Raw genomic sequence first — 22,639 nt, 5'->3', positions numbered from 1 at the left:
TCAGACGTTTTTCTGGTGCTACTATCAAAGGCCAGCATTTACCTAGGTGAGGTCTTAGTTGGAACACAGACAAACTTCGAATAGTTATGCATTTATTTTCATGTATAACTAGCACATCGACATGTGACTGCATGGATATATTGCTTAGTTAACCTAAGACTAAATCGGTAAGTGAGTAAAAAAAAAAAAAAAAAAAGGATGTTGAGTTAAAGAAAATATTAAGGAGATAATAGAATAGGAGGTCCTTGTATGATAGAAATTGTGGAGGCATGGGAAGGCCTGGAGTTTGCGACTCGCCGCTCTAAGCTTCGGGCAAGAAGCTGTGCTCTGGTCTGAAGCCCTTAAGGGGCCCTACAGAGAAACTCTCCTGGTACTTGGAGCCCAGGGCACCCTCCTAGGAGCACATGGTACATCAAGACAACCCCAGGGAGGAAAGCACATCTTGTTTAATGTGTTCATGTTCTACAAAATGTCTTAGAAGTTACAAAGCAACAAAAATGATTTCCCTTAAAAGAGAAAAAGAATCTTCTAGGTGTGGCCTTGAGAAGGCAGTGGTCACAGGGCAGCCTGGGCTGGAGGGCCCGAGTAGGGGTTGGGGGACACCCGTGTTGCTGTCCTGGAGGAATGTGTGTGTGTGTGTGTGTGTGTGTGTGTACACGCGTGTGCACGGCCGTAGTCAAGGCTGCTGCAGGAGGCACACTCAGAGCTCCTGTACTCTGCTCCCCAGCAGACAACAGGCACTCAATCCATGTCTGCTGAATCACTGTTGCACACAGAAGGAGGCACCGGAAGCCAGGGTGCAGGGGTTGCTGACTTCCTTGGGTGTCAGCGTGTCATCCTTCGCTCCTGCCTCTGCTGTTCAGGTTCATGCCTGGGCCCCATGTCAGCATGACATGTCCCCAGTGTAGGAAGTCCATGGCCATGCCACCAGTAGGTCACACTCTTGTACATTTATGAACAACAGAAGGCATTTTCTTTTAAGATTCCCACCTCCCCTCCAAAAAATCTGAAGAATGTTTCTCATCACTTAAACTTCAAATTTTAAAAATAGTGCTTTTTAAGGGACTTTGCAGTTTTCCTGAAATAGTTCAGTCCTGCAAGGCAGAGCTGGTCTCAGTACCCCCAGAGCTAATGTGTCATTGCTAGGGGCACAGGGTGCCATCTAGAGACTCAACCCAACTCACCCCTGGAAATGGAGGTCAAGGCCAGTGCTCAAGAGGGGCCAGAGTCGTGGAGATGGGACCCCCAGGCACGATACTCATGGTACGAAAGCCTCCCGGTGCCCAGAGGAGAGAAGGAACAGCTGAGAGTTTAAAGGGTGCTCTGAGCTGGGAGGAGGCTTGGGTCCCGGACATGAGGGGCAGGCCTGCAGGCTGGTCCCTGTGTGGCTCGGAAGGAAAGTGTGCAAGAGCAGGTCAGGAAGGGAGACAGGTTGGGGAGGGACCCCTGAGCGGGGCTAGTGTGCAACCACGGCCCCCAGCCCACGGGTGCCCTCAGCAGCACCCCGCAGCACTCCGCTTCACGTGGCACGGCTTGCAGAAGAGACGGTTGTTCAGAGGGTAGCAGCCTTGGTCCGTGGGCTCCACAGACAGGAGGATCCTGCAGTCCTGCGGGAACAAGGCACACGCGGATGGACCCCAGGCCCGAGCACTGCGGCGTGGAGTGTGCGCAGGTGGGACTCGCCAGCGTCCACTGCGGAAATTAACGCGATCAGCTGAGGGGAGAACCGAGGACACAGGGAGAAGAGGAGGCCGTCTGGTGGAGAAGCCCCCTGAGGGGCCGTGGAAAGGGCTAGCAGGGCCTTAACACCCTCCCTGAGGCCCGGGGAGGAGTGCGGCCTGCCCCAGGTCACACAGCTGGTTCCAGAGCTGGGAGGGGACGGGGTCTCCAGGCTCAGAGTTCAGGATTCTTTTTGTTGTTCCACTGCCTGAACAGCTTCAACACTAGCACAAACCTTAATATTTCCAAGTTTCTAAATCACCAAAAGATTTTACAATGAGGAGGATGGGGACTTGGGGCCCAAACTTTGCCAAATTCACCATTCTGCCACAAGCCCGCACCTCATCTGGGCCTCACTTGGGCACACGCGGGAAATAACAGGAACAATTAATGTCCAGAGACCCGGCTCAGGGCACGGCTGGCATCCTCTGGAAGCTCCACTGATCAGAACAGAGGGGTTGGTCTCCATAGAGACAACTTCGGGGTCACGGGTGCCATCCTGACCCAGCTCGGCCAGCTGGGGAGGACACCCTTGTGTGTCTCTTCCCTGGAACTGCACCTCGAGTGTCTCAAGGGGACTCTGGGCTATTCCTAACAGCCACTTGTTCGGCATTCTGAGAGCACCAAGTGCCAAACCTAAAGTCCCGCAGGGGCACATGTGACCTCTTCTAAATGAGAATCAACCATGACCGAGTCGCACAGTTTGCGAAGGAGCTGTCAGGTGGCAGAAAGCTGGCCAAACCCAGCCCAGAAGAACACGAGGCAGAACCACTTTTCTCACCCTCAGTTTCCTCATCTTAAATGGAGACAGGAACTCCCATATCGAAAGATCATCATTAGGATTAAATAAGGTGATGTGCATGAAAGCATTTTATATATTAAAAACTACTAGCCGAGGGCTTCTCTGGTGGCGCAGTGGTTAAGAATCTGCCTGCCAATGCAGCGGACATGGGTTCGAGCCCTGGTCCGGGAAGATCCCACACGCCGAGGAGCAACTAAGCCTGCGTGCCACAACTACTGAAGCCCGCACACCTAGAGCCTGTGCTCCGCAACAAGAGAAGCCACCACAATGAGAAGCCCGTGCACCGCAATGGAGAGTAGCCCCTGCTCACCGCAACTAGAGAAAGCCCGCACGCAGCAACGAAGACCCAACGCAGCCAAAAATAAATAAATAAATAAATAAATAAATAAATAAATAAATAAAATAAGTAAGATACTAGCCAAGTATGAAGGTATTGTTACCCTTCCAGCAATAGTAAGAAATAACATGGACCACAAAGTAGGCAGGAATGGGGAATTCCCTGGCAGTCCAGTGATTAAGCCTCTGAGCTTCCACTGCAGAGGACACGGGTTCGATCCCTGGTCAGGGAACTAATAAGATCCCATATGCAGGGCAGGGCAGCCAAAAAAAAAAAAAAAAAGGTAGGGAGGAATGGTGAAAGGAGCAGGGATGGCATCTTGAAACCCATTTCCCTTCCTAGAGAAACAGCACCCACATCTGCTTAGGCCGCTGTGATTGGAGCCTTACAGCCTGAAATACAGCTGGTGGAGTCCAAACTCTGACTCATGGCAGAGCCTGGGCAATCTTCCTGGTGGCCTCAGCCAAGCTGAGCAAGGAGGAGCAGGGAGGGCTTATTTGCTCACCAGCCAGGCCGGGGCAAATGCCAATCACCACTGGATCTAACGTGGGCTATAGCGATAACAGCACCTGAATTTCACCATTGTTCTTTCAAGATGCATTATCAGCCGGACTTTGAACTAGAACAAATCAACATAATCATGAAGCAATGTGTCAACTTCTCGACTAAACTCCCTGGTCACCCTCAGCGAAAATGCTTCTTGGTTCTACATATCTGTTTTTATTATTATTATTATTGTTTTAATTTTGGCTGCATCACGAGGCTTGTGGGATCTCAGTTCCCTGACCAGGGATTGAACCCGGGCCATGGCAGTGAAAGCGCCAAATCCTAACTACTAGACTACCAGAGAACTCCCTACATATCTGTTTAAATGTGCGTAAATAAATGTTTGGAATCACTCACTGGCTGATTAAGAGATTTACTCTGTTACAAACTATTACAGATAGGATAGATAAACAACAAGGTCCTATTGTATAGCACAGGGAACTATATTCAGTATCTTGTAATAAGCCATAATGGAAAAGAATATGAAAAAGAATATATATATGTATAACTGAATCACTTTGCTGTACACCAGAAACTAACACAGCATTGTAAATCAACTATACTTCAATTAAAAAAAAGAAAGAAAGTTGGGGCTTCCCTGGTGGCGCAGTGGTTGAGAATCTGCCTGCCAATGCAGGGGACACGGGTTCGAGCCCTGGTCTGGGAAGATCCCACATGCCGCGGAGCAACTAGGCCCGTGAGCCACAACTACTGAGCCTGCGCGTTTGGAGCTTGTGCTCCGCAACAAGAGAGGCCGCGATAGTGAGAGGCCCACGCACCGCAATGAAGAGTGGCCCCCACTTGCCACAACTAGAGAAAGCCCTCGCACAGAAACGAAGACCCAACACAGCCAAAAATATAAAAAAAAAAAAAAAAAAAAAAAAGAAAGAAAGAAAGAAAAAAAGAGAGACTTGCTCTGGAGTCCCCACTTAGGTGACACCTTTGTCACCATCACCAGAGAAGACAGAAACATCGGTGACATGGAGGCGACAGGAAGAGGTAGGGGAGGACTCTTACAGCCTCCCCAGCAGGACTGACTATATAATTTGCAGGGTTCAGGGCAAAATGAAAATGCAGAATCCCTTAGTCAAAAATGACGAATTAAAAGAAAATGACAGCAGAGCTTCAAAGCAAGCACGGGACCCTTCTGAGTGTGGGGCCTGTGCGACTCCCCAGGCATTTCTTGCTGCACCAGCTTCTAACCAGCCTCCCCACCTCAGCCTCACCACTCCCTGCAGCCTGAAGTCCAGACTCCTTCGTTTGGCAGAGGGGGTCCTTTCCTTCTCTCTGGCCTCACTGTTACCACCACCAGCCAGCACTCTACACTCCAGACACTCCTCGAAACTTCTACTTCCTCCAATTCTTCAGGCTGTTTGTGCCACAGTAGGATTTCACAGGCCCATACCTCTTTTTGGACTTAATTTCCCCTCTCTGAATACGTGGCAAACTCCTACTCATCCTGCAAAACCCAGGTTAAGCACTGCCTCCTCTAAAAGAGTGCCTTTGATTGCACCAGCCTTGATCACTTGACTTGATCACTGCCTTCTTTGTCCCAAAGCTGATTTATACATGCTCTTTCTTAGCACCTGAAAAGGACATCTGTGGTGTGGGCCTGCCCAGCATCCCCCAGTCTGTTTCATACAGTCCTGCCTGCCTGACCCCAGAGGTTATCAATCATAGCTCCTGGCCACTGATTGGTCCAGAATGGGCATGTGACCCATGCTGGGTGAATCAGAGGCCTTCTTGGGACTGTACAGGATCCCTAGATGGGGTTTCTAAGTTGGAAGGATATAAACCTGAGCCAACCACGGCCACGCACTGTACCCCCTGCCCCACAGAGGATGCCAGCCCACAGGAAGAGAAAATGAAGCAAACACACAAGAAAGGCAGAACCGAGAGATGGAGAGAGAGCCTTATGATATCATTTGATGTCATCAATGATATCACCATCAAGAGCCTTCCCGTAAGATCCCCTTTCTTGCAGAAAGCAGGTTGAGTTTGGTTTCTATCATTAACTCAAAGAGTTCAGATTAATAGAGCATATTTGTAATTATTTTCATTTTCATTTGTCTCTGCTATTGGATGGTGAGCAATCTGAGAGCAGAGCCCCAGCCTGGACTTGTCCCGGCCCAGGGCCTGGCACACAGCAGGCTTTCAACAGGGCTTGTGCAGTGACTGAACAGGATCAACTGCATCTTACTAAATCAGCACTGCTCCACTCACCTCACACCTGTAGCAATTCTCATGGAAGTTTCTTCCCATGCACTCGATTTTGAAGGCATCCTTCCCGTCTCGGGGGATGATGGGATTCTCACAGATGCTGCACACAGGGGCGAATTTCCTAGAGGGAAAGAAACTTATGCTCAGGAGGCGTTCACGCCGACAACCACAGAAATTAGCTGTCAGAACGCAGGCCAGCTCTGGTTCACCTCCCAGAGCTATTTCAGACCCGTTGCTATCTAACTACACCTGGAGCTACAACCACACACGCCTATTTCTTCCTGGCAGGAGCGGATGGAGAGACCTGCGTAATCAGACCCTGCTTCCCAGGGTATAACTAGCTCAAGGCAAGTTAAGTGATGGGAACATTAGAATTTAAGGAAGCAGAGGGGCACCCATTTCATTTGTCTTGTATTATAGGTCACTGCTTTTCCTTCTTCTTTCCTTTTTTACTAGGCACACCTGTCTCTCCCCTTGGGCAGCGAGCAACTCGAGGGCAGGGACGGGGCCCTGCAGATGTGTGTCGCTACCACTTCATACGGCTCCAGCTCGGAGGGGAGGCACTGCGGTCTGGGGTTTGAGAGCAAGGCCTGGACATCAGGTCAGTGGGGGTTTGAATCGCAGCTTCCATACTTACGATCGGGGAGACTTTAGGTACTTATGTACCGCATGCCTCAGTTTCCACATTTGCTAAAACAGAACCTTTAATAGTGCCTGCCTGTAAGACAGTTTTGAGATTAAATGGCCTAAACCCAAGGGGAATTGCTCAAAAAGTGTCAGCTGCAAGCAGGTGCTAAGTCCAACACAGGGTATGTGGAACAGGCAGTCCTGGATTCTGCAGGCCAGCTCTGACCCAGCCCCCAGCACTCAGGCTCGGCTCCTCCATCCCGCCTGAGCCCCACCCTGTCCTCCGTGCCCCATGCAGTGCACGGACCCCTCTTGTACCTGTAGAAATCGTCCAGGCAGTACACCTCATTCTGACTGTCCAGGGCAAAGCTCTCATCCCCGATGCACCGGGCGCAGGTCACACACGTGAAGCAGGTGGGGTGGAAGGCCTGGCCCAAGGCCCTGATGATGTGCTCCCGGACCACCTCGCCACACCTGCCACACTTCTCCAGGGTGTCCTGGGACAGAGGGCCACTGCCTCAGAGCCATCCCATGGGTGCGCCCACTCCAAGCCACAAGGGGCATCAGACTGGCTACCCACAGGGGCCCAGAAGGCAGAGATACGGAAGAGGTGCTCACATTCATGCAATTGGCCTGGAACTACTACCCCCAAACCTCCACATTGCTTAGAGGGGATCGAGTTTGGCACTATATCCCTGGTGTACAGTCAGGAATCCTGCCATGAAGCTATGACTGCATTTTTTTTGTTACTAGGAAATGCTTGAGGCCAGGGTCCATGAGGGCCCATAGGAGAAATTTCTCTAAAACTTCAGAGCCAGTAAAAGGCATTCCCAGAGGAATTGCTGTGCTTTTTATTTTATGGACGATAAACCTTGAAACTTATCACCCTTTTCCATTTGGCCACTTGGAAGCTCACAGTCCAATTCCATGCTCCACTTTTAGGATGAGTACAGGGGTCTTTCATTCACATATTTTTGGGGTACTAACTGTCTACCTTGATTTTCCTCTGTTTTATCTATTTATTTTATATCTCATGGTATTATATGTATCATCTAAAAATTTTTTTTTATGTTACTGTGGTAAGAATACCTAATATGAGATCTATCCTCTTAACAACGAAGTTTTAAGTGTACAACATTATTATTATTTTTTGGCTGCACCGTGCAGCATGTGGAACTTCCCCGACTAGGGATTGAACCCATGCCCCCTGCAGTGGAAGCACGGAGTTTTAACCAGTGGACTACCAGGGAAGTCCTACAACATTATTATTGACTACAGGTATATGTGCGTTCTTATAAGCTGCCTCAAATCCTTTCTGGAATGAGGAGGGATGAGAGAGAGAGAGAGACAGAGAGAGAGAGGGAGAGAAAGAGAGAGAAGGAGAAAGAAGGGGGTAGGTATCACTGAGGCAGAACAGAGGGCCTCTTGCTAACCCATCCACCTTTTCCCCTGCATGTCTCTTCCCCTTCCTGTTCATCTTAACCTGATTTCCTCTGGACAGATACGTTTGGTGGGGGCAGCAGTTCCCCCTGCTTCCCCTCTCCACCGTCCTGGGGGCAGCCCTTGTCTCACCAGCACACTGCTGAAGCCCCTCCTGGCTGCTCCCAGCTGTAAGCCCACCCTCACCCCTTCTTCGCCTCAGTGCCTCACCCCTGCCTGGCTCCAAGCTGGGGAAGAGCGTAAGGACACCCCCCACTGTCATGTTGATGGGGTCAGAGGGTCAGGGTGGGATGGGCTGGCTCCCTTCTCCTTCCACAGCACCTTACTGCCTGGGATCAGATCATTTTGAGCTTTCTAAATAGTCCCGATTCCAAATATTCTAACACCTCAAATCAGTAGTTTTCAGACTTCAATGTGTATCAGAATCACCTGAGAGACTTGTTAAAAATGCAGATTGCCAGGTGCTACCAATCTATAAGGACAAGGTGAGATCCACTGTACCCCCAGGTGATGCATACGTGGGAGTTCTGTACACAACCTGGAAAAACGCCACCACATGCCACTGGAGAGTTAGCAATTCTAACACCTTGGCATCCAAACTAGTTCTCTCAGACTGTCTTTGGTATCCAGAGATGCCCCGTCACACCGTGTACTGGAACCCTGTGGCTCTAGGTGAGGGAGCAGCAAGACCACGGGCAGGATGGGAATTCCCTGGTGGTCCAGTGGTTTGGACGTGGTGCTTTCACTGCCGAGGGCCCAGGTTCAGTCCCTGGTTGGGGAACTAAGATACGGCAAGCCGCGTGGCATGGACAGAAAAAAAAAAAAAAAATCACGGGCAGGGTTCAGAACCAGAGAGCCCTGGGGTGACAGTGTAAAAGGCTGAATGATGCCCCCAAAGATATCTGGATCCTAAGCCCTGGAGTCTGCGACTATCTTGCATGGCAAAAGAGACTTTGCAGATGTGACTGAGTTAAGGATCTTGGGATGGGGAGATTATCCCGGGTTATCCAGGTGGGCCCCAAATGTCATCGCAAGTATCTTTACAAGAGGGAGGCAGAGGGAGATTTGACACAGAAGGAAAAGAGGTACTGATGCAAGATGCCACACTGCTGAGTTGGAAGATGGACCAAGGAACCAAGAAATATGGCTTTAGAAGCTGCAAAAGGCAAGGAAATGGATTCTCCCCTAGAGCCTCTGGAGGGAGCAAAACACTTTGATTTTGACTCAGTGAAACTGATTTTGGATTCGGACCTCCAGAACCATAAGAGGATAAACGTGTACTGTTTGAAGGCAGCAAGTTTGTGGTCATTCGTTACGGCAGTCACGGGAAATGAACACACCTTGGCTGAGTTCCTTCCCCTCCCTGAGCCTCAATTTCCTCATCTGTAAAATGGGTCACTAGTGCCTACCTCCCCAGATTGTTGTGGAGAAAGAGATGATACCACGTCTTCCAGGTGCCCAGCTCAGTGCCAGGCACTTGGGGAACTGCCCTGGGGCTTACCTGGTAGCAGGGTTCACAGAGGGGCCGCCCATCCTTCTGGTAGAAGCTCTGCCCGGCCAGCTGGCGGCGGCAGATACGACACGTGAAGCACTGGGCATGGTATTGCCTCTTCATGGCCTCCACAGCCAGCTCTCGAGGGGACACGGTCTTGTGGCAGAAGGCACAGACGTCTGGGGTAGAGGAGATACAGGCCATGACCCGCCCAGCCTGGGAGAACTGTACCCAGTCGCCACCCAGAACCGGCCGGGAGTGCCAGGTCTCTGTCTCAAACCCCCGGGCGTTGTAAATGCAGCCTCAGCTCATGGGCAGGGTCATGAGGGACATTAAAAGGAAGGTGGGGGGACTTCCCTGGCGGCGTAGTGGTTAAGAATCTGCCTGCCAGTGCAGGGGACACGGGTTCGAGCCCTGGCCCGGGAAGATCCCACATGCGGCGGAGCAGCTAAGCCTGTGTGCCACAACTACTGAGCCTGCGCTCTAGAGCTCCGCAACAACAGAAGCCACCGCAGTGAGAAGCCTGCGCACCACAATGAAACGTATCCCCCGCTCGCCGCAACTAGAGAAAGCCCACGCTCAGCAACAAAGACCCAACGCAGCCAAAAATAAATAAATTAATTAATTAAAAAAAAAAAAAAAGAAGGAAGGTGGGGGACTTCCCTGGTGGCACAGTGGTTAAGACTCCGCCTGCCAATGCAGGGGACAGGGATTCAAGCCCTGGTCCAGGAAGATCCCACATGCCGCGGAGCAACTAAGCCCGTGCGCCACAACTACTGAGCCTGTGCTCTAGAGCCTGCAAGCCACAACTACTGAGCCTGTGTGCCACAACTACTGAAGCCCATGCACCTAGAGCCCAAGCTCCGCAACAAGAGAAGCCACCGCAATGAGAAGCCCGCTCACAGCAACGAGCTGTGAACTCGTTAATAAAAATTAATAAATAAATAAAACCTTACTTTAAAAAAAAAAAGAAAAAGAAGGAAGGTGGGGAATTCCCTTGCAGGCCAGTGGTTAGGACGCCATGCTTTCACTGCCAAGGGCCTGAGTTCAATCCCTGGTTCCCTGGTTGGGGAACTAGGATCCCACAAGCAGCGTGGCCAAAAAAAAAAAAAAAAAAGGCAAAGGGTCTTTAAAAAGCTAAAATCAAGAAATCAAGACACATAGTGTGGGACTTCCCTGGTGGTCAGTGGTAAAGAATCCGCCTTCCAATGCAGGGGACGCGGGTTCAATCCCTGGTCAGGGAACTAAGATCCCACATGCCGCGGGGGAGCTAAGCCCACAGCCACAACTACTGAGCTCGCGCGCCTCAACAAGAGAGCCTGCGTGCCACAAATGACAGAGCCCACGCACTCTGGAACCCACGTGCCACAATTACAGAGCCCGTGTGCCCTGGAGCCTGCACGCCACAACTAGAAAGAAGAAGAAGAAAAAAAGACACATAGCGTTAGGACAACTGGGTTGCCATCTGCAGAAAAGGCAAAAGAAGGAACTCTGTCGTGACACCTTACACCCAGATAATTCCAAACGTATCAAAGATCTAAATGTGAAAAGGGAAACCATAAGAACGCTGGAAGAAACCAGAGGAGAATTATTTTACAACCCTGGACTAGAGAAGGCCTTGGTACATGGTAGGCACTTAATAGCTATTTATTAAATAAGTAACACACGGTGCTGGAGAGTCTGTGGGCAGACGGGCACTCCGACACTGTTGGTGGGAATGTAGATCTGGATGACCAAGAAAAACAACTTGGCAAAAATATCACAGTGCTTCCTCTTCTAGGAATTTATCTCACAAACTTGCACACAAGCAAAATGATCAGGTGCAAGGTGGTTCACTCAGCATTACCACCTGAGCACCTGTCCACAGGCAACTAGTTAAATGCATGTGGCTGGGCCCTGCTAAGGAATACTACACAGCTGTGAAAAAGAACAAGGAGCCTCTTTATGTTCTGATGTGGAGTGAGCTCTAAGACTACAAAGGAATGAAAGCAAAGTGCAAAACAGCACAGAGCTTGCTACTATTTGTGGGGAAATGGGGGAAGGATATATTTGTATCTGCTTGCATACGTGTAAGATATCTCTGAAAGGATATGCACAAGGTATTAACAGGTTGTCTATCTGGAAGGAAACTAGGTGATACAGGGATGGGGCAGAGGAAAGACTTTTCACAGTGTGTCCTTTTGTGCTTTTTCTTTTGTACTATGTAAGGGTGTTATGTATTCAAAAAATTACATAGTGAAACAATTTAGGGCATTTTTGCTATCATGGCAAATTTTGCTGATCAATATTTAAATGGATTTTAGTTATAAAGGAAAAAAGGTTAATGCAATAAAAATAAAATTGATGCACAACTATAAGGCCCATCACCATACTGTGAGCTGGGACAGACACGGTGGCCCCTCCCTCCTGGTTCCCCCTGGAAGCTCATGCTGGCCGCACAAGGGCCCCTGGGGGTCACACACAGTCCTGCCGCCCCTGTGCCCATACCTGTGGAGGCCTCTCTCTCGGGGAAGCCCATAGGCTCCTCTGGGGGAGGCGGCAGCTCCTCTTCTGTGGGTCTGAGATGACTGGGCCGAGGCTGCAGTGGAGGCCCCTCCACGAGGGGCTGCGGGGATAGAAGGGGAGAAGAGTCACCCAGTGGGGACCGCACACGGCCCTCTCAGCTCTGCTCCTCATCTGGTGGCACCACGCGCAATTAGCCCCTTTGTAGAGAGGCAGAAACTGAGGCCAGATCTCCCAGCTCCTTGCCCTGGGTTCCTTCACCCAGGGAAGTAGCTTCCTTCAAAGCTACCTCCCTCTGCTTCTAAGGAATCTCCTGGAATCAGGGTTTCCCTTGGCCTGGAACCTCTCCCATTTCTACAACGCCTCTGTTAAGGGCAGAGGATTAAATATGGGTTTTCTATGCAGCATAAGGGATTTAGGTTAGACACAGGGGAATGCCGTCCTCAGAGATGAAGGAGGCACTTAGCGGGGGAAGGGTGTGGCACCCCTTCTCCAGGGACCTTGAAAACCACGCCTAATTTATACCAGCCTGAAAGAGTTTTGAAGAGGGACTGCCCTGAAGTAGGAGAAGGGACCAAACAACCTCCAGGCCTAGAACCCCGAAAGGCCCTGACCCTCCCTCCCCAACCCACGGGGCTCCGTCAGGGACCAAGGGATGGCGGTACCTGCGGCGGGGGTGGGGGCAGCTGCTCTAAGTCTGAAATGAGTGACGTCCCCATCGGGGCAGGGGGCTCCTCGTTGGGAGGCAGGTACACTGGAGGGGGCGGCGGCGGAGGTGGGAGGAGGTCCAGGTCGGGGAGTGCGTCCTCGCCATCCAGGGGAGGGGGAGGAAGCGAACATCCTGCAACCAGAAGGGGAGGGTGAGTTGGCCAGAGTCTCTGCAGGTGCACAGAGGAGGGGACACTTGCCCAGAAGGCCGTGCAGCATGGTGGCTAAAGGCTCAGGTCCAGGGTCACCGGGACCTGGGTTCCATCTCTGACTCTGCCACTGACTTGCTGTGTGTCCTTCGGCAAGAAACAATCTCTCTGAGCCTCAGTTTACTCAGTTGGAACATGGGTCTCAATGGCTTAGGGCTGTTAATGAGGATTAAGTGAAATGATGCAGGTGAGGGCTTGGCACAGTGGCTGGCACGTGGCACAGGCTCAGAAAACAGTAGCCGCCAAAGCCCTTCCCAGCAAGCCTCCCCTATCCGGGTGCTAGAGCGCCTGAAATCCCCGCTGGATGGGCCTTGTGCAGATGTAAGCAAAACTAACCCCTGAGACTGTGGTTCCCAAGGTGTGGCTCCTGGACCAGCAGCATGGCACCACCTGGGACTTTGTTAGAAACACAACTTCTCGGCCTGCCATGCAGCTGCACAATCAGAAACTTTGGGCTGGCGCCCAGTCATGGGGTGTTTAAAAAGCCCTCCAGGTGATGCTGATGTCACTCAAGGGTGGGAACCACCACCTAGTTAAATAATAGAGTCAGGTAATGACTATCAGGTGTTGAAAGTATCAAGCGGACAGTTGGTGGCGAACTTTCCAAAGGAAAGGTCTAGCTATCATCACCTGAACCCACTGATTAACCTCAGCAGACATCAGGGGTCTTCTGACTCGTGTTATGTATAGGAAGGGATGGGCACCACTGATGAAATGTCCTTATTAAAAAAAAAACCCAAAACATAAAAAAAAACAACTCAAACTAATCAGGTTTCTAGAGATAACTCCATTTATAATAAATTTGGAAAACAGAGGGGCAAGTTGGATGAGACCACAGGGAGGCAAAGGGACAAATCAGGGTATGGGACATTCTACAGAAATGGACCCTGTTTCTTCAAGAAGTTAATGGCCTGGGAGAGACCAAGAGAGATGTCCCTAGAATTAAGAGACCTAAGAAAAATGACCATATAGAATGTATACATCTGTGCTGTCCAGTACAGAAGCCACCAGCCACATGTGGCTATTGAGATGTGCCGGAAAGCTTAGTACTAAAAAACAAAGTGAAATAGCTCATTAATAATTTTGATAATGATTACGTGCTGAAAAGATAATTTTATATATTATTTTATATATTGGGTTGCATAATATATATCATTAAAAGTAATATCATATATTTCTTTTCATTTTTTTCAGTGTGGATACTAGAAGATTTTTAATTACACAGGAGGCTTGCATTTGTGACTTGCATGATGTTTTTATTGGCCAGCACTGCTATGGACCTTATCTGGATTCTGATTCAAAGGATTAATCATCTCATTTAATTCTCCTCATTTTGTAGACAAGGAAAAGCTAAATATTCCACTGAATGATACAGCTCAAAAGAAATACAAGACACAATGTAAACCATCCTTTCCTCTACAATCCAACAGTTAAAAGGCATTTTAATGACAATTCAGGGAAAATTAATTATGGATAGACTATTAGATAATCATAAGGCATTCTTGTTGATTTTGTTATGCATTGTTTGGCCTTGGGGTTATGTAAGAAAAAGGCCATATTTAGAGATGCACCCTGAAGAATGTGGGGCTGAAGTGACTTGATTACTGGCATTTCCTTTTAAATACTTCACTGAAGGAAAAGAAAAAAAGGAACAGATGAAACAAAGGTAGCCAAATCTTGGTAACTGTTGAAACTGGATGTGGGGTATACAGGGTTCCTTGTACTGTTTTCCCTACTCCTGTGTATGTTTACAAGTTTCATTAAACAGCAACAACCCAACAGCAAACACACACACACACACACACACACAGAGGACAGGAGTGGCATGGCGTGGGGCGATGGCGGGTGGGGAGGTGGCCTCCACCCTATCTGCCAGCCAGCGGGTGCTCCCGGCAGGGAGGGAGGAGGAGGGGTGGAGGATCGCCTCCATCCAGGAACACTTACTATAGTGTAACCCCACCTCTGCAGGCTGCCCAGACAAGGGGCTGTCCAGCTCCCTGGGGAGAGGCAACTGGGCAACTCGGGAGAGAAGCCGCAGCGCAGGGCTGTGCCCACTGCCACACTCAAGGGGAGCGCTATTAATAGCGCCCCGGGATAGAGGGCATGGAGGTACTCTGCCCACCTCCTGTCGTGGGGGCACAAGGCAGGCCAGGCTCCAGCGAGGTCAGACCGCCCTAGACACCCAGGGAGAGCAGACAGAGAATGTTCAAGGCCCTGCCGCCTAAAGACCTGGGCTCTGGTCCCATTCCCTGCACGTTCGCTGGGGCACCTCTCTGGGTTCAGGTTTCCCACCCATTTGACAAAGATAAGAACCCCTCTGCCCAAGGGCTATACAGATGCGAAGCTTGTTCTAGACCTGTGAGTCTGCCCCAGAATCGCCTGGGGGCTGGTCCAAACGCAGATGGCTGGGCCCACCCCAGCGCCTCTGCTTCAGCAGGTTTGGGGTAAGCTCTGGGAATTTACTTTTTTGAAATTGCGTTTTGAATATACACTAGAATTTACATTTCCTGGGTGATGCTGACGCTTCGGGTTCCAAGGCCACACTTTGAGAACTACTCTTCTCCTCCCCAAGTCTCACCTATTAACGCCTTTGGACTGGAACAGTCGTTCTCAAAGTGTGGTCCCCAGACCAGAGCATCAGCATTAGCTGGAAACATGTAAGGAATGCAAATTCTCGAGCCCCACCGCAGACCTGCTGAATCAGGAAGGCCCAGGGTAGGGCCCAGCCGGCTGTGTTAGGACAAGCCCCCAGGGGATGCTGATGCCGCTAAAGTGTGACAATCTGCTCTACGTGAGCTGACTGAGTCAGGAACCAGGTCATGAAGAGACAGCAGGAGAGCTGAGGCCTCTCCCAGGACCTGCCTGAGGTTCTAGACATTCAGCTGTGAAGGGTGGGCAGGTCCCAGCTAGGGCAGGAATTCAAGAGAGAGATGGAGGGGATCTCTGCCAGGATGAAGGACACCTGACTAGACACCTGAGGACTCCAGGGGGTTCACCTGCCATCCTGGGCTGGCCTCTCGCACTAAGCGTCTCAGTGCCTCCTTGTTTGAGCTGGTGCCCTATCAGACGAGGAGCCACCTCGGGCCCCTAGGTTGTCATCCTTCCTTGCTTCTACCCAACAGTTGAGATTTCACATCACATACATGACCAAATTTCCATCTTCCAGAGGAAGAAACCGAGGCCCAGAGTGAGGAAACAGCTTGCCTAAGACCACACAGCAAGTGAATGGCAGAGCGCAAGAGAAAACAAAACTATCTTTCAGGTCCTTCAACTTGCCAAATTCATTCCTGCCTCAGGGCCTTTGCACTTACTGTTCCCATTTCCCTTCTAGCTCCACTCTGTCATTTAGGTCTTAACTGCGCTGAGATGTTACCTTCTTTGAGAAGCCATCCTGACCACCCCATAAAAAGTTGCACCTCCCCAGCTCTTCACGGTGTTCTATTCTAGTAGAGTGTTTGTGTCTTCCTGATGTTATATTTTATGTTTTTATTATCTCTGTTTCCCCCACTAGGAGGTAATTTTCATGCAGGCTGAAAACCTTCTCTCTTTTCACATTCCCAGTGCCTGGCCCAGAATAATAACAGTGGGTATTTAGCACTTTCTAGACGGCAGGCACTGGGCTCAACACTTTACATATGTATTAAATCATCTAATCCTCACAAGGACCCTTTGAGGTGGGTACTATCATTATCTCTATTTTACAGATTAGGAAGCTGAGGAACAGAGAGGTTAAGTGGCCTGCCAATGTCACACAGTCAAGAAGTGGGGGAGCCAGGATTCGAACCCAGGCAGGTGGGTTCCAGAGGCTGCCTGGGACACAGTAGGTGCTCAACGAGTGACCTCAGAGCCTGCCATTTCCTCCCCGCCTTGGTGATGCCTCTCACCCCGTCTCCCACCCACCGCCCTCACCCTCTTACCTCCACTGGAGAGCTGAGGTGGAACAGCTGGCACTGGAGCTGCAGCCCTGCTGGGGGGTGTCCAGGAACGGAGCCTCCCCGCAGAGCCAGCCCCGGGTGCCTTCGTGGGGGCAGGAGATGCCCGGGGGCAGCCAGGCCGGGCCTCACAAGCTGCCCGCCTCACCTCCTCAGCCACAGCCTCATCTCGACGTGGAGGTGCCAAGGTGATAAAGACAGACGAGGCGACCCTCTTCTCAGGCTTTGAGGCCATTGCTTCAGCTTCTGGTGGGGCTGGGGACAGAGTGAGGCGCAGGCTTGGGCAGGGTTCGGGGCATGGCAGGGGCGGGGGCAGAGGTGCTCCACCTGGGCACGCAGACACCCCCAGGGCAGGGAGCCTCTCCCCTCCCAACAAGACAGGAGCAGCCACTCCACAGTGCCAGCGCCCCACCCAGCCACGGAAGGAGCTGCGGATGTCCCACAGGGAAGGGCAGGTGCCCACCACGTGACTTGGCCACAGGGTGGGACCCAGCAGTCCTGAATACTCCTCCCCCGGACCTACACACCTGGAGGAGCAGAGGGCAGACCTGCCCTGCTCACCTCACAAATGATTAATTTCCTTCCTCTAAGGAGCGTGAGGGAGGGGCCGCTCCTCCAGCTCCCCACTCCCAGGGCAGCTGACTGCCCGTCCCAGCCCAGGGCCGCACCCCAAGTTAACTCCCTCATCTGGGATCTGGATTTTCCTGGGAAAGCTGACGTCCCCAACATTCAGGCCAGCTCCACGGTGGGCGGGAAACAGTGTGACTCTCGTCAGAACATCAGGGCTGGATTCCAGGAGGGAAAGGGGACAGAAGAACAATCAGAGCTACCATTTACCAAGACCTATTCTGTGCCAGCAGGGCCCTAAGCACTTTCTGTTCATTAACTCACAGAGCCTCCCACTGCTGCGGCGGAGAGGCACTATTACCGCACAATTACCGTGCCCATCTTACAGATGAGGAAACCCAGGTGAAGAGGTGGAAGTCATTTGTTCGGGTCACGCAGCAGCAGACCTGGGATCTGAACACAGAGCCCATGCTCTTGGCCACTTGGCTCTTCTGCCCTCTCCCGGCCCAGCTCACAAACCAGCATCCTTTTCTCCGCCATCAGAGTCCACATCCAATCAAGTCTTGATTCTATGGCCAGAACGTCTCACTCAGTCTCATCTCCAGAATCACAGCCCTGGTTCAGGCACAGGGGTGAGGGTGCCTCAATGATCTCCAAACCTGCCTCCTACCCTGTCTCTGGAGTGATCTTTCTGGAGCATAAATCTGTTTCTCCTCTAGTCAAAAGCCTTCCATGGCTCCCTACTACCTTCAAGATAAAGTCTAAATTTCCCTGGCCTCAACCTATTTTTGACCACCCTGGACCACGCACGGTTCCTGGACCATCTTTCTCCCTTACTTGCCCTGGCATGTTTCCACCACCTGTTTTTCCTCTCCTCCCTGCTGCAGGGTGAATTTCAGTTTTTCCTTAGAAGCCTAGCTCAAACATCACCTCCTCCATGAAGCCTCCCCTGATTCCCGACTCCAGGGCGGTTGTCTATTCCACAGGGCAATGACAGCTGACTCACCATCACCATGTCTGCCCGCCCCCCCCAACTGACAAGTGACCTCATCTACCTTCAGTTGTGTCTGTGATGTTTGTGTGACCCAAGTCCGGCTCACAGTAGACATAAAAGCATGGATCTGGGAGCGGGGCGGCATCCCCACCAGGGAGAGCCCATTTTCCTTCTCTCAGGTGGTTCCTGCAGAGAGTAGGCTCCGGGGCTAGGGATGAGGTGGGGTCATGGGCTGGGTGAGTCGACCACACTCAGCTCAGGACTGTGCCCTTTTTCTATCTTACTCTCCATATGGGCCACGCCGACATGGCCCCAGAGCCCGGCGCATAGATTCATGGGGAGGAGAGTAAATAGGGACCCAAAGAGTGAACCTGGAGAGGTGGGGCTGGGTGGGTCGGGGGTGAGGCCCCAAGGGACCCTAATGTGGACTTGGAGCCCGAGTGGCCACTCAAAGTCTTCCCTCCACTGGCCACCGTGGGCTCTCTTGGAGACTGATGGAGAATAATAATAACAAAAACAACAACATATGCTCCTAAATTCCTTTTAAATTGGTTTATGTTTGGTTAAAACCTGCAGCTCGTTCTGATAAGAAACCTGAATAAGAAACCAATATATGAATAAAGCTTTAAAGTACTTCTCTTTTGTTTCTTGTTTTGTAAGTGACCTTTGGAAGTACATCTGCTTCTGTTGGTTGTCCTCGACTTCAATTTCATACTTTGTTACAAGTTTAAGAATCTATTTTTGCAAACAATTTTCAGAGTGCATTTAACCTTTAAATGCAAGAAACAAGGGCACTCACTGATAAAGTGCTCGCCCTGTGCCAGGCACTATGGAGAGTGCTTTCCCAGCCTCAAAAGTCACCTAATTCTCAACACAGCCTGCGTTATGCCCCCACTTTATAGATGAGGCCAGGTGAGGCCCCAAGCAAGAGGTTGCAGACTTGGAATTCTAACAGAGCACCATGCAACCTGGAAGTCCAGGGGGTATCCTTGAGCCTGAGAGGACACACTTTTTCTTCCCTGGATGGCTCAGGGGTGGGGGGGAGGGGTGGGGCAAAATTCCCAGGCCTGTTCTTACCCCAGGGTGGCCCAATCCAGACCAGTTATCTGATGGTCAGCATATCCTGGGCTCATCCCCAGAGACAGTTGAGGATGCCTCCTCTGCCTCCCTCCCCTCCTGCCCTGAACCCCACTCCACCCCAGCCCACCCCCGCCAGGAAATCAGATCTGCTGGTTTCTCAGAAAACGTCCAAGGCGAACGTCCCAGCACTGAGACCAGATGTTCACAGCTGGGCAGCACTCCCCCACCCCCATCCCTCCCCTGCGGTTCCGGCAGGGACTTCAGGCCCCAGGGGAAGGGGCCGGGCTAGGGATTTTCAAAGCCCCGTCAGTCAGCCCCGGGGAAGGAAAGGGAGCCCCGGCTTCCCCCTGGTCCCACTGCACCCCAGGTCACCCTAGTGTGGGGTGTGGGTGAGAGAGCTCCCTGTGGGGCAGCCTCCCAGCCAGCCCAGCCCAGGGGACCCTCGGCGGCCACCCTTCCTCCCCGAGGGCGAATCTGAGATCCAGCTGGGTAAGCGGAGAAAGTGGAAACAAAGGGAAGGAAAGTCATTTCCTGTCAAGAGGAAGGAAGGAGGCTGAGATCCAGTCACCCACCCAGCCGGGCTTTCGGCTGCGGCCCAGGGCAGGGCCCAGGCTGGCTGAGCCGGAGGGCCTCCAGGGGTGGGGAGTGTACTCCACCTCACCCCCGCCGCCATACTGTCCCCTGTCATACTCCTTCTAACCCCCTCCAGAACCCTCTGGAACTACCTTTAAGCTGTAGACTAGGCTTGGTTGGGAGTTAAACTTTGCTGGAGGTGGGAGTGAGACTGAGCCCCACACCCCCTGCAGGGGACCTTGCAGCCTGGCACAGGAGGTCCCTCTTCCTTTCTCCCACCCCAGGGAAGCAGAGGCACAAAGGGCTGAGTTCACCCTGGGCCCCTTCTTTCCTGCTGGGCGACCCTGAGCAGGTCACTGAACCTCTCTGGGCCTCAGTTTTTTCATAAAGTGAGAATAATGAGGTCTTTCAGGAAGGGTGGCTGAGAGGATAAAAGGAGAGGGGGTACTCAAAATCTTGATACTTGGTAGATGCCAAGAAAAAGCTAACTGGTTATTCAGCCCCAGAGGGGGAGGAGGAGCCCCTGGGGGGCCTGCAAGGACCAGGACTTAGCTTCCATCATTATGAAGAGCAGGAATCTGGGCACTGCCCACCCTCTTCCCGGGGTCCTCAGATCCGGGCTGCAGGAGGACCCAGGCCAGGATGCCCCAGGCACACACCTTGGGAATCGCCCAGTCCCACCCTTTCCCAGCCCCCGAGAGGATCTGAGGCCCAGAGAGGGGCAGCCCTGCGGCCACTCCTTCCCCTCGCCTGACCCTGGCTGGGTGAAGGGGCCCGGAGCTCCCCGGAGCTCCGGAAACCCAGCGCCCTCCAGCAAGCAGCCCGGCGGGGCGGCCGGCCGGGTCACTGTGGGGCGCTGCCGGGGACTTTAATTCGATCCATGTGCGGGACGCTGTCCTCTTTGTGCGGGAGCTTCCGCCCTGCCCATCCCTTCTCTCCGCGTGCCGCTCCCGGGCAGGGACCCCAGCCCTCCCCCCAGAACTGCCCTCCCTCCACTCGGAGGACAGAGACCGAGGGACTGAGACAGAAGGACAGCGCCCGCGGCCCCTCGTCCCGCGGGGCCCCACCGGGAGCGACGGGGCTGGGGTCCCGGCTGGGGAGCAGGGTGGGCGCCGGCCGAGGGCTGCCCGTGCTGTCACCTGTCTGTCGCCGGGGCGGGGACGGAAGGACAGGACCCCCACCCCACCCCCGCCCCGCTTACCTGGGCCGCCCGCGCCCCCGGCGGCTCCGGTCGGTCACCCGATCGAGCAGAACCAGGAGCGGCGCGGCGCCTCCCGCCCCTCCGCCCTCTCCGCCCTCTCCGCCCCCTCGGCTCCCTCCGCCCCGCCGCCCCGGCCTCGTTACCATAAAAGGTGAAGCTTGGGGGAGGGGGCCCGGGATTCCCGCCGGGCGGAAGCGGCCCCTACCTGCCCCCCCACCTGCCCGGCCGCGCCCCGCGCCGCCCCCTCCCCGATCCCTTTGTTCCCTCGACCACTCCTCCCTTCCCCTCGACCCAGGCCTGGAGGGTGGGAGGCCTCCTCCGCTGCCCACCCTCCTCGTCCTTTGTGAACCCACAGTGGTCCTTCCCCTCCCCCTCCCCTAGGTCACCGGGGTTGGTGGCTCCACCAGTTTGGCCTGGGATCTCCCAAGGTCTTAAGAGTCAGGTGGATCTGGATTGAATCATGTGACCCTAGGCAGTCACTCCACCTTCCTGAGCCTCAGTTTCTTCGCCTCTAAAATGGGGGTAATGACCTGTCTGGGCCCTTAAGCCCTCTGCAGGCGGGTCCTAGAGTCTTGGGGGGGACAGGCTCCTCCAGGAGGCCTGGTAGACAGGGCCCAGCTGGCAATCAGGTCACCCGGTTTGCCACCCTGGGCCCTGTATCTGACCCCCTCCCGCCTCCTGCACCCCCATCCCCCAAACGTGGAATGGGTAGGGAGAAGCCGAGGCTGGGCTCTGGGGCAGGAGATGGAGCCTGGATGGGCCGCCTGAGTCCCTGGAGGCCCAGGGAACATTGCTGGGAAAAGGAATCTGGGTCTGATTCAGAGGCAAACAGATTGTTCTTTTGATTAAAGCCACAGTGGCTGAGGCCAGAGGAGCGCGGGACCCGGCGCCATCTGTGGGGAGGCCAGGCAGGGTCTGGCTCATCTCTGTGGGCCCAAAGCTGCAGTCATGCTGGCGGGGAGGGCTCCGGGGCTGCTCTGTGGGGCTCACGCTCTTGGGGGTTGGGTGGGGGGACCTGGACACCACGTCCCGTGCTCCTCCTCCTCATCCCGCCTCCTTAAATCCCTCACCTACGTTTTGTCACCGCTTCCGTCCCCCTTGTCATCCCTTTTTTCATTCCATCCTCTCAGCCACTCTACAATAACAACAGTAATAACAGTAGCTGCCATTTATAGGGGCTTTCTATCTGATGCTCGGCCTACAGACCTTTCCATTTAATCCCCGGGAGAGCCCTATGGGAAAGGGCTGATTATCCCTGCTTCACAGACGAGAAACTGAGGCCCAGAGAGGCTCAAGGTCACACAAGAGGCAAGTGGCAGAGCTGGATTCAAACCCAGACCAGCGGGTGCCCCCGGGCACACACGTTGCCCTGCCGTCCCAGGGGCTGGTGCAACTGCCACCCTTCAAGACGGGAAGAGAGGTGACTCCTTTGCTTTTTGGCAGAGGGAGACTCACACTCAAGGCTGCCTGAGCCCCAGCTCAGGCTCATTCTCCAGCTTGGCAAGGTCACTTCCCTTTGCAGCACTGCTCAGAGCAAGATCCCTATGCCTTCCCCCAGGAGGAAGGAGGGAACCACTGGACGCCAGCCATAGGAAGGACCCTAAGGAGGAAGTGCGATCCAGGGGTTTTCAGACACTTTCAGCCATAGAACCCCCTTTTTAAGTGCTCTGTGACCCAGAAGCTTATTTAA

General features: G+C 52.9%; 1 protein-coding gene across 10 annotated transcripts; it reads right to left on the bottom strand.

The window, feature by feature from the left end:
• Positions 1-77: 77 nt before the first annotated feature.
• FBLIM1 (filamin binding LIM protein 1) lies at positions 78-21,035 on the bottom strand. 10 transcript variants are annotated; one of them, XM_036851802.1, is made up of 9 exons: positions 20,950-21,012; positions 17,474-17,670; positions 16,520-16,789; positions 12,351-12,526; positions 11,671-11,788; positions 9,193-9,362; positions 6,570-6,748; positions 5,628-5,745; positions 78-1,607 (listed from the first exon to the last, which is right to left on the bottom strand). In XM_036851802.1, the coding sequence occupies exons 3-9, from the start codon at positions 16,767-16,769 to the stop codon at positions 1,494-1,496; spliced, it is 1,125 nt and encodes a 374-aa protein (XP_036707697.1). In that variant the 5' UTR covers positions 16,770-16,789; positions 17,474-17,670; positions 20,950-21,012; the 3' UTR covers positions 78-1,493. The 10 variants fall into 10 exon arrangements, with proteins under 10 accessions (XP_036707697.1, XP_036707688.1, XP_036707629.1 ...); XM_036851734.1 differs by lacking the exon at positions 17,474-17,670 and adding an exon at positions 17,203-17,319 and having other exon boundaries at positions 105-1,692; positions 20,950-21,018; XM_036851757.1 differs by lacking the exon at positions 20,950-21,012 and adding an exon at positions 17,096-17,319 and having other exon boundaries at positions 105-1,692.
• Between the last annotated feature and the right edge of the window lie 1,604 nt (positions 21,036-22,639).

This window comes from Balaenoptera musculus, chromosome 1, assembly GCF_009873245.2.
Source record: "Balaenoptera musculus isolate JJ_BM4_2016_0621 chromosome 1, mBalMus1.pri.v3, whole genome shotgun sequence".
NCBI lineage: Eukaryota > Metazoa > Chordata > Mammalia > Artiodactyla > Balaenopteridae > Balaenoptera > Balaenoptera musculus.
This window is presented reverse-complemented; position numbering and strand designations above follow the sequence as displayed.